Here is a 12,289-nt window from a genome sequence, read left to right as displayed (position 1 = left end):
GGGTATGGTAGTAGGTGCCAGGTGCACCGATTTGAAGAACTGCAATGCTGCTGGGTTTTTCACGCTCAACAGTTTCCCATGTGTTTCAAGAATGGTTCACCACCCAAAGGACATCCAGCCAACTTGACACAACTGTGGGAAGCATTGGAGTCAACATGGGCCAGCATCCCTGTGGAACACTTTGACACCTTGTAGAGTCCATGCCCTGACGTATTGAGGCTGTTCTTATGGCATAAGGGGGGTGCAACTCAATATTAGGAAGTTATTCCTAATATTTGGTTTACTCTGTGTATATCGCTATGGTACAGGGCTGATCCACAGCATGTCGGACAAACTTTGAACCAGGAGTTGACTCTCCTCACATATTCTGTGTTTGACTGTGTGTTTGTTCCTTTGCCTGCATCTCTTTGTATGGTCTCCATGTCTGTCCTGTGTTTATATTGCTGTGTGTCTGCAGGTAGAGTACTATGATTGATTGTCACGATTCAGAAGTTGGAATCATATTGAGCATTTCTCTGTTTCTGTGCATATGCTTGTGTGTGTGTGTGTGTGTTTTATTAGCAGCAGCATTCGAGTATGCGGTTGTCAGATGTCCACAAGAAAGCTCAGCTGTGGAGAGGTATAGTGAGCATCAGTCTGATCGAGGCTCATGACCTCCAGCCTATGGACGCCAACGGCTTCAGTGACCCCTACGTCAAGTTCAGACTGGGCCATCAGAAATACAAGAGCAAGGTACCTCCACCAGCCTTATCACACTGTACCAACCAACCCACTTCCTAGACAATTTTAGCTATCAATCAATCAAAGGCAGCAGACTTTAGCATTAGATGATAGATCAAATCAAGCTTTATTAATACAGCACATTTCAGACATGCAACGCAATGTGCTTAACAAGATAAAACTATCAAATGCAAAGCTAAAATATTTACTACTCAACAAACATAAGATAAAAAACTAAAGATTGACACAAACTGAACAACTAAAAAGCACCCTAAGGCAAAGCAAAGCTAAGAAGATGCATTGTCAGTTGTCAACATTAGTGGTATTTGTTTTAGATACACACAAATACAAAGAAATAGGACATGTTACGCATTTCACTGTACTTGTGACAAATACAACTTGAACTTGAACAATGATAAGGGGAAACACTGACACACGCACACACACACACACACACACACACACACACACACACACACACACACACACACACACACACACACACACACACACACACACACACACACACACACACAAACACACAGATGCGACCATATGTGTGCTTCTTCCACAGACGATACCCAAGACTCTGAACCCCCAGTGGAGAGAGCAGTTTGACTTCCATCTTTATGAGGAGCAGGGGGGCTTCATCGACATCACCGTCTGGGACAAAGACGCAGGCAAGAAGGACGACTTCATGGGCAGGTGGGCTTTTCACACACACACACACACACACACACACACACACACACACACACACACACACACACACACACACACACACACACACACACACACACACACACACACACACACACACACACACACACACTTATACACACACACTCACACACACACACGCTTATACACACACACTCACACACCGCACCAATAGTTTCCATCTTGTCTCTGTTAGTATGCTCTAAGGATTTGCAGTGTGTGTGCTTAGCTGACGTGAGATTCCCTCTTGGGTTGAAGGTGACACTGATTTTGAGGTCGCAGTCATCACAGGACTGTTAGCCTGACTTTCATCTGCTACTTGTGTGTTTGTGTCCATTAGTGTGCATGTGTGTGTTTGTCTGACAAGTCCCCACTAAGTCTGAAAGACAGGAGGCTAATAGCTCAGAGAGGAGATTGGAGGAGCTGTAGTGTCCTCTTCCTGGGGAGCTAGTGTCTATTGTAATTGGCTGTTCCCCTCCTTAAATACTCATCTGTTCCATGCCTGTTGAGGTCCTACAGACAGGGTCATTAACACACACACACACACACACACACACACACACACACACACACACACACACACACACACACACACACACACACACACACACACACACACACACACACACACACACACACACACACACACACACACACAACCAGTGAGCCTACCTGCTACCTATTGCACAACTTACTTGACATGACACTGGACTGACAGAGAGATGGAGAGAGATGGCAAGGCTGTGCTCACTAAGCCTGTACTTTGTCACGGTTTTTATAAGGTTTCAGTAACCATGGTCAAATAGTTAGCCACAGTGTAGTCGATTTAGGCCCAGATAGCACTGCATTTTGCTTTGCAATGTAGTTTTGTTTTAACTGTGTTGTAAATTGGTTTATTCTGATTGATTGTATTTTCTGGTCCTGAGGCTTCAGTGTGTTAGTAGAACAGGTTTGTGAACTCAGGACCAGCTGGATGAGGGGACACTTTTCTTTGCTCAGCTCTTGGCATTGCAGGGCTTGGTAATGATATTATGGTGGTCACTGTATTGAGATGTTTCCAAAACTTAATTGCTCTTTTTTGAGTTTTTATTATTAGTGGATATTGGCCTAATTCTGCCCTGATGCAATGTTTTTAGTTTTCCTCTGGACATGTAGGAGAATCTTACAGAACTCTGCATGCAGGGATTCAATAGGGTGTTTGTCAAATTTGGTGAAATCTTGTTTTGCAAGTGGACCTCACACCTCTCTGCCATAAAGCGCAATTGCTTCAATGACACATTCAATTAGTTTTTGCCAAATTTTAATCTGTAAATTTGTTTTTTAATGGCATGGAATGCCCTGCGTGCTTTCTCTCTCAGTTCATTCACTGCATCATTAAGGTGTCCAGTTGAGCATATTTTTTTACCTAAATAATTGTAGTGTGTGCAGTATATATTTTGTACCAATTGAGAACTTTGGTCTAATTTCCTGAGATCTGGATTTTCAATGGAAAATCATTATTTTAGTATTTTTGGGGTTTACTGCCAAGTCCCAGGTCTGGCAGTACTGCTCTAGCAGGTCCAGGCTCTGCCGTAGGCCATGTGCTGTGGGTGACAGCAGGCATAGGTCAATTGTGAAGAGTAGGCATTTAACCTCTGAATTGTAGAGACTAACACCAGGGGCTGAGGATTTTTCTAGAATAGTGGCCAATTCGTTGATGTAAATATTGAAAAGTACAGGGCTCAGATTGCAACCCTGGCGAAGGCCCTGCCCCTGGTTAAAGAAAAGTTTTTTTCTTGCCAATTTTGATGCTGCCCATATTGCCAGTATACATTGATTTAGTTATATCATATGTTTTACCCCCTACACCACTTTCAATTACTTTGTAAAACAGTCCTGAATGCCAAATAGAATCAAAAGTCAATAAAGCAAGCATATATTTTGGTATTATTTTGGTGTTCATGTTTATGTATCAGGGTGTGTAGGGTGTAAATATGATCAGTTGTGCAATGTTTTGGTATAAATCTAATTTGGCTTTTACTCAAGACATTGTGCTTATTAAGGAAGTTTCGAACTCGTATATTTATAATACTACAGAAAACCTTCCCCAGGTTACTGTTCACACAATTGCCTCTGTAATTGTTAGGGTCAAATTTGTCTCTGTTCTTAAATATTGGGGTTATGAGTCCTTAATTCCAGATGTCAGGAAAATAACCTACACTCAGGATCAAATTAAACCGTTTTAATATAGCCAATTTACATTTTGCACTCGTGATTTTTAGCATCTCATTTAGGATGCCATCAGATCCGCATGCTTTAAATTTGAGAGCCTGAAGTTTCTTATAGAGCTCCTGGTCAGTAATAGTTTAGTGTCTTATAGAGCTCCTGGTCAGTAATAGTTTAGTGTCTTATAGAGCTCCTGGTCAGTAATAGTTTAGTGTCTTATAGAGCTCCTGGTCAGTAATAGTTTAGTGTCTTATAGAGCTCCTGGTCAGTAATTGGGGAGTCCAGTGGATTTTGTTTGTCCTTTATAGCTTTTTCTAATCCATTCAACTTCTCATGAATTAGTTCTGCGTTTGTGTCCATTTGAACGGTGTTGTAGAGTGTTTTAAATGGGTCCATATGTCACCATTTTGGATTGCTAATTCCTCTTGTTTAGATTTTCTTAGTTTTTTCCAGTTTTGCCAGAAGTTGTTTGTGTTTATGGACTCCTCAACTAGTGTCAGCTGCTTGCTGTTGTACTGTGCTTTTTTTGGTTCTGAGTGTATGTTTGTAGAGTTTTAAAGTCTCACAGTAATGAAGGTGTAATTCACCGTTATTTGGATCTCTGTGCTTTTGGTTTGATAGTGTTCTAAGATTTTTCCATATAATTTTACAATCTGCATCAAACCAGAAATACCAGAAAGCAAACAATATTTTTTGTTTTGTTTTTTATCAATTTTAGTTGTGCTTCTTTTGCCATTTTCCTGAATATTTAGTTGTTTTTTATTGCCTTCTTTACTGTGAGTGAATGTGCTATCCAGAAAGGTATCTAAGAGGGTTTAGATATGTTGGTTACCGTTTGCTTTCTGGTATTCTTCTGTGCGGTTTTGGGCCCATCTGTATGAATTTCTGATGTTCTACAGCTTACTGGGCTGTGAATGTGTGGTTGTTTCCATGTCTGTTTTTTTTAGGAACAACGTCATTTGGCTGTGATCCGACAGAGGTGTTAGTGGCTTGACGGTGAATGAACTGAGAGAGAAAGGGTCCATGTCTGTAATCATATAGTCTACTGTACTGTGGCCAAGAGGTGAGCAGTAGGTGAATCTCCCTAAAGAGTCCCCCCCATAACCTACCATTGACAAAGTACAGACCCAGGCTTCAACAGAGCTGCAACAGATCCCTTCCATTTTTGTTGATGGTTCTGTCACTGTTGTTTCTATGGGGGAGATTAAGACAGTGAGAATCAAATCAAATCAAATATGATTGGAAACAGTATGGCCTGTGATAAAGCTGTCCCCTCTTGTGGTCGTTAGATCAGGTAGTGTTCCTGTGCACGCATTTGTGTCCCCACAGTTTTCCTTGGGCCTGGAAATGGCACGTCTCCTCCTCAAGGGTGGGGAAGATCTCCTCTGAGTAATTCGGGGATTCGGGGTACAAGTTATTTTTGTTTGTTTCAACCAAATGTGATATTTACTAATTTTGAGGGGATCAATTCGATTTTGTAGTCTTTGCCTCTATTGACAGAGCTGTGTTTCTGTGATGGCACAATTACCTCTCTGTAGCCTGTGGGACAGTAAGTGACAATTTCAGCCTTACACCATGTCTCCTGCAGAATGATGACGTCAACATCTTTAAGATGTTTGTTGAACTCCAGTGCTGAACTCTTCAGTCCAAAGGTTGATGAGTTTAGGTCCTGAATGTTCCACCTGCTAACTCATACTGATTTCATGTTGCAAAAAGAAAGAATAGCACAGTCAGAAATACAGTAACTACTAATTATTAAGTGGTTAAGCGTTATATATATATATATATATACAGTGTAGACATTGTTAATGTTGTAAATGACTATTGTAGCTGATTTTTAATTGAATATCTACAGTACATAGGCGTACATAGGCCCATTATAGCTATTCCAAGCTTATGATTTTATAGAGCAATTGGTTCTATAACTGATTGAAAAATTTGGAATTTTGATTTTGATGTTCCCTTTAATGGCATAGAACGCTCTTCTTGCTTTGTCTCTCAGCTCATTCACAGCCATGTGAAAGCTACCTGTGTTGCTGATAGTTAGTCCTAGATATGTGTAGTTTTTGGTGTGTTCTAATTGAACTGTGTCCAAATAGAATTTATATTTGTATTAGCCCAGGTCTGACAGGACCTGTGAAGATGATCTAGGTGTTGCTGTAACCCCTCTTTAGTGGGAGACAGCAGCACCAGGTCATCTGCGTACAGCAGACACTTGATTTCAGTGTTGTGTAGGGTGATACCAGGTGCTGCCGATTCTTCTAATGTTTTTGGCAATTCATTAATGTAGATGTTAAATAGTGTTGGACTTATTGGGCAGCCCTGTTTCACCCCCCGTCCCTGAGAGAAGAAGTCTGTTTGCTTGTTGCCAATTTTAACCGCACATTTGTTTTTAGTGTACATTGATTTAATAAAATGTTTTCCCTCCAATACCACTTTCTATTAGTTATAAAAAAGACCTTTGTGCCAAATTGAATCAAATGCTTTCTTGAAATTTACAAAACACGAGTAGATTTTGCCTTTGTTTTGCTTTACTTGTTTATCAATTAGAGTGTGGAGGGTGTAAATGTGGTCTGTTGTACGATCATTTTTTAGAAATCCAATCTGGCTTCTGCTCAGGACATTGTGTTTGTCAATTAAATTATGTAGTCTGCTATTTATAATACTGCAGAGAGTTTTCCCCAAGTTGCTGTTAATGCAAATTCCTCTGTAATTATTTGGGTCAAATTTGTCTCCATTTTTATAGATTGTTGTGATCAATCCCTGGTTCCAAATATCGGGGAAAATACCTGCAGTGAGGATAATGTTGAAGAGTTTGAGTATAGCCAATATGAATTTGTGGTCTGTATATTTGATCATTTCATTTAAAATACCATCAGCACCACAGGCCTTTTTGGGTTGGAGAGTGCATCGTTTTTCCAATAATTCTTTTTCTGTAATTGGGGTATCTACAGGATTCTGATAGTCTTTGACTGCTGATTCAAGGATTTGTAATTTTTCTTGTATATCTTTTTGTTCTTGGCTCTTTGTTATATTGCTGTAGAGGTTTGCAAAATTATTTCTCCACATATCCCTATTTTGTATAGCCAATTCCTCATGATGAGGTTTGTTTAATTTATTCCAATTCTCCCAGAAGTGGTTTGATTCTATGGATTCCTGGATTCCATCCAGCTGATTTCTAATGTGCTGTTCCTCTGTTCTTAGGGTGTGTTTGTATTGCTTCAGTGTTTCCCCATATTGAAGGCAAATATGTTTGTTGTCTGGTTCTTTGTGTTTTTGATTAGATATATTTCTCAATTACTTTCTTAGATTTTTGCAATTTATGTTCCAAACAGCCAAATGTACACCTTCATTGCTCTAGGAGAATGTTAAGGCTAAAAAGTTGTCCATGAGAGATTGTATTTTTTGGCTACTAATTGCTTTTTGGTAGATGTCTGATGTCTCTCTCTGTCTCTCTCTCTCTCTCTCTCTCTCTCTCTCTCCCCCCCATCTCTACCTCTCTCTCCCACATCTCTACCTCTCTCTCTCTCTCTCTCTCTCCCACATCCCTCTCTCTGTGTCTCTGTCTCTGTCTCTGTCTCTGTCTCTGTCTCTGTCTCTGTCTCTGTCTCTGCCTCTGTCTCTGTCTCTGTCTCTGTCTCTGTCTCTGTCTCTGTCTCTGTCTCTGTCTCTGTCTCTGTCTCTCTCTCTCTCTCTCTATCTCCCCCCCATCTCTTCCTCTCTATCTCTCTCCCCATCTCTGCCTCCTCCTCTCTCTTGTATTCTACCTCACTCTTTCTCGTCCCCTCTTTCTCCTGCTTTTACCAACATCTCACTCTTTCTCACTCTCGTGGTTTAGTTTTTTTCCTCTCAATGTTAGTCTACATAGACCTGTACGTCTCAAATTCCAAATATGTGTGTGTTTTTCAGGTGTTCGATAGACCTGTCACCGCTCAGTAAAGAGCACACTCATAAGTTTGACCTGCCGCTGGAGGAGGGCGAGGGCATGCTGGTGCTGCTGGTCACCCTCACGGGGGCAGCTGCAGTGTCCATCTCGGACCTGTCGGTCAACATCCTGGACGACACACACGAGAGACACCAGATACGACAGAGATATGTGAGTTAGTTTGTGTGTGTGTGTGTGTGTGTGTGTGTCTATGCATGCGTGTCTGCGTCACTAGGGCTGGGTTTACACAGGCAGCCAATTCTGATATTTTTTCCCGAATTGATCTTTTGACCAATCACATCAGATTTTTTCAAATCAGATTTTTTTTAGATCTGATTAGTCAAAAGACCAGTCAGAATTGGTCTGCCTGTCTGAACATGTGGCCTATGTGGCCTTAACAGCAGCTACCAGGCTCTAGGTCTCTCCTGCTCCCTCTTGTGGAGACATGAAGCTGCAGCATAATGTCACGGACTTGTCAGTACAGCAATGTGAACTTGTTTTTCATTAGATCACATTTCCAACCAGTAGATTCATAAGCCAATCAATACTGATAAATGGAGCGTTCAGAGAAACAACACCCTCCAGGCCCTGTTTTTTCTCACCTGTCCGTTTTCTAAATGGCTCCAGGGTGAAGTTTCCAGTAAATACAGATCTAGGATCAGCTTCCCCTCCTCCAATACTAACCGTATTAACCATTAGTGGGGGAAATGCCAAACTGACCCAAGATCAACTTCACTCTACACTGTATACATGTCTGTCCTGCTTTATCAAATCAAATGTTATTTGTCACGTGTCAAATTCAACAGGTACCTTAACGTGAAATGCTTACTTACAAGCCCTTAATCTATATACAGGGGGTACTGGTACAGTCAATGTGTGGGGGTACAGGTTAGTCAAAGTGATTTGTACATGTAGGTAAGGGTAAAGTGACTATGCATAGATAATAAACAGCGAGTAGCAGCAGTGTAAAAACAAAGGGGGGTTGTCAATGTAATAGTCTGGGTGGCCATTTGAATAATTTTTCTGCAGTCTTATGGCTTGGGGATAGAAGCTGTTAAGAAGCCTTTTGGTCCCAGACTTGGCGCTCCGGTACAACACTTGCCGTGCGGTAGCAGAGAGAACAGTCTATGACTTGGGTGACTGGAGTCTTTGACCATTTTTTGGGCCTTCCTACCAAGCCTTATACTGCCCCAACGTTTCCATCAAATTGCTTTGACCTGCTAACTACTGCTGAAAGAGGGGAGGGGACAGAAGAAAACAGGCTGAGGTAGAGAGAAGTGGAGAAAAATAGGGGGCTGATAGGCTGAGAGAGAAGACAGCCTGACAGATTCTATTGAAACTGAAGCTGCCGTGAATCGCTCTTCTCTCTTCTCTCTCCACTGAGAGACCTTGGTTTGTAGCGTATTAGGGTTTTTATACCATAGTGTGAGTGGGTGTGAATATTTATATTTGTGAATATGTAAAAGTCTCTGTGGAGTGTGCTAGTGTGTTACTGTGTGTGTGTATGTTAATGAACCCGTCAGTAGGACCTCAGTGTGTTTGCTGTAAAAGGAATGGTGTCTCTCTGAGGAGTCTTAGGCTCCCTGTCCTCCTGAGGCCCTCCCGCCACAACACAATACATTCCGCCTGTTCTTTTGTCTTAATGCTGTTAACCCTTCACTGGCTGTCACTCAGCCATCAGCCCAGTACAAAGACACACACACACAAACACTCACACGGGGCTCTGGAGCTCCCTCTTTGACAGGCCTGATGGGGGACACTCGTCATATATCAACAGTATGTCATCTGGTGGAAGATGCTTTACTGTCTGATAATGCATATCGAGTCCTGGAGGACTGTTGTTCCAACGCTGTGCACCTTCATTAAGACAGGGACTGAATACTCCTACAGCACTGTGTGTGTCATTTATATCTTCACCATATTATAGCAACCTACTTCATTTGATTGTATGTAGGAGTTTGTGCGTGTGTGTGTGTGTGTGTGTGTGTGTGTGTGTGTGTGTGTGTGTGTGTGTGTGTAAACTGTGCTCTAATTTAAGTGTAGAGTCCTGCTGGGTTGTGTGGTTGATCTGGGTGAGCTCCAGTGGAGAGCGCTCCACAGGCCAACCACGGACGCGTGACCTACATACAACGCTAGCAGCTCATTGGCTGGCCACGAGAGCACTTCCCGCGCTGCAGTGGCATCCTACGCTCAACGGGGGGAGCTCTAGGACCTAGACAGATGGCGGGCGTGCCTCTCTTCCTTCACTCACTTTGAGCTAGGGCCGGGAGGTGTGTGTGTGTGTGTGTGTGTGTGTGTGTGTGTGTGTGTGTGTGTGTGTGTGTGTGTGTGTGTGTGTGTGTGTGTGTGTGTGTGTGTGTGTGTGTGTGTGTGTGTGTGTGTGTGTAATAGTAATAGCGAGAAGTAAGGGGTGAGGGTTGTGCTGGCAGGGGTAGGCATGCAAAATGAAAAGAAAAAGCTATTTCACCTTTTACAACTCCAGAGCCCCTGATTTTCTGTGTGTTAAACAAGAGACATTTTCCCCCATCTTTTCTTTCCCTCGTTTTCAGGCTTGCTCTCTGTCTCTCTGTGTAGGATCTGCTTTCTGTCTCTCTGTGTAGGTTCTGCTCTGTCTCTCTGTGTAGGATCTGCTTTCTGTCTTTCTGTGTAGGTTCTGCTCTCTGTCTCTCTGTGTAGGTTCTGCTATTCGTCTCTCTGTGTAGATTCTGCTCTTTCTTCTCTGTGTAGGTTCTGCTCTTCGTCTTTCTGTGTAGGTTCTGCTCTTCGTCTCTCTATGTAGGTTCTGCTCTCTGTCTCTCTGTGTAGGTTCTGCTCTGTGTCTCTCTGTGTAGGTTATGCTCTTCGTCTCTCTGTGTAGGTTCTGCTCTTCGTCTCTCTGTGTAGGTTCTTCAGTTGGAGGGGACAGTGTGGTTGGGTTTGAAGAGGACTGCCTCCATTAGCATATTCCTTTTCTCCTGACTGATGCCCTTTTAATGAGAGAATTTAATAAAGATGTACCTTATCAAGACACACAGATAACAGCAAGTGCTGGTACTAATGCTGTACAATACCCAAAGCAAATTAGTCCGAGTGTGTGTGTGTGTGCACGCCCCTGTGCGTGCACGTCTGTGTGTGTGTCTCAGTGTGTCTGTGCATGTGTTCATGAATATGTGTGTGTGTGTGTGTGTATGTGTGTGAAGCATTGCTCGGGCGAATGTATTCCCTGATATCATCAGTTCGGAATCAGCTGTCTAGCAGACAGCAGTACAAAACACCCACTAGTACTAATCACTGCAACCTCCCTAACACACCACCTAGCCTTCACCCCCACCTCCCACCCCCTATCAACCAACCAACCAGTAAGCTATTTAGGGAAGGGGGTTGGTGAGGGTTTCAAGTGCCATGCATTATCATCGTCATAGCGCCTGGGCTTTGAAGCAAAGAAGATTGCTCCTTAAAAATGTATGGTCGAGGAACGACCTGTCCCTGACTTCTCACTACTGGCCCGGCCCAACATCATTAACACAGCACAGTCATATCAGATGACTTTCAGCTTTCAGCTGGCTGCCTGACAAGACCCTCCTCCCTCCACGGTAAGTCCCTGTGTAAATGGTGAGGCAGCAGAAGGAAGAAGACATTAGCCCGTTTAAAGTGCTTTCCGAGGTCAGCCTACAATGCAGGCGTTTCCCTCCCATTAATCTGCCCCCATTGAAGAGAACTGATAATACACACCTGAGAGTGGACTCTGGAGACGCTGGGTTTCTCCAAGTCCCTTTTCTCATCCTATATGGCTTATTGTAATGTGTGTGTCTCCATTATAGTCTGGCTCTAGGCTTTGGACTGTTTGATGAAGAGCAACGCGGGTGGGCTTATAGCTGTTATTCCCCCCTGGAATAGGTTTGGATGCTATTCTGTCTATTGTGGTTGTTAATTACGAACAGACTGGAGGACTGGTGTCTCTCTAGCTGTGAGGTGCTGGAGGACTGGTGTCTCTAGCTGTGAGGTGCTGGAGGACTGGTGTCTCTCTAGCTGTGAGGTGCTGAAGGACTGGTGTCTCTCTAGCTGTGAGGTCCTGGAGGACTGGTGTCTCTAGCTGTGAGGTGCTGGAGGACTGGTGTCTCTAGCTGTGAGGTGCAGGAGGAATGGTGTCTCTAGCTGTGAGGTGTTGGAGGACTGGTGTCCCTAGCTGTGAGATGCTGGAGGACTGGTGTCTCTAGCTGTGAGGTGCTGGAGGACTGGTGGCTCTCTAGCTGTGAGGTGCTGGAGGACTGGTGTCTCTAGCTGTGAGGTGCTGGAGGACTGGTGTCTCTAGCTGTGAGGTGCTGGAGGACTGGTGTCTCTAGCTGTGAGGTGCTGGAGGACTGGTGTCTAGCTGTGAGATGCTGGAGGACTGGTGTCTCTAGCTGTGAGGTGCTGGAGGACTGGTGTCTCTCTAGCTGTGAGATGCTGGAGGACTGGTGTCTAGCTGTGAGGTACTGGAGGACTGATGTCTCTCTAGCTGTGAGGTGCTGGAGGACTGGTGTCTCTAGCTGTGAGGTGCTGGAGAACTGGTGTTTCTAGCTGTGAGGTGCTGAAGGACTGGTGTCTCTAGCTGTGAGGTGCTGGAGGACTGGTGCCTCTAGATGTGAGGTGCTGGAGGACTGGTGTCTCTAGCTGTGCGGTCCTGGAGGACTGGTGTCGCTAGCTGTGAGGTGCTGAAGGACTGGTGTCACTACCTGTGAGGTGCTGGAGGACTGGTGT

At 43.7% G+C, this 12,289-nt stretch overlaps 1 protein-coding gene across 1 annotated transcript in view; it reads left to right on the top strand.

Moving 5' to 3' along the window:
- LOC109875799 (multiple C2 and transmembrane domain-containing protein 1-like) overlaps positions 1–12,289 on the top strand; it is a 292,254-nt gene that overhangs the window by 162,091 nt on the left and 117,874 nt on the right. The window contains 3 exon segments of the mRNA XM_031817676.1: positions 562–732; positions 1,295–1,425; positions 7,555–7,741. Of these exon segments, the coding sequence (XP_031673536.1) occupies positions 562–732; positions 1,295–1,425; positions 7,555–7,741 (489 nt within the window).

This window comes from Oncorhynchus kisutch, linkage group LG3 (genome assembly GCF_002021735.2).
Source record: "Oncorhynchus kisutch isolate 150728-3 linkage group LG3, Okis_V2, whole genome shotgun sequence".
NCBI classification, from domain to species: domain Eukaryota; kingdom Metazoa; phylum Chordata; class Actinopteri; order Salmoniformes; family Salmonidae; genus Oncorhynchus; species Oncorhynchus kisutch.
Note: the sequence above shows the minus strand (reverse complement) of the source record. Positions and strands in the feature narration are given on the sequence as shown.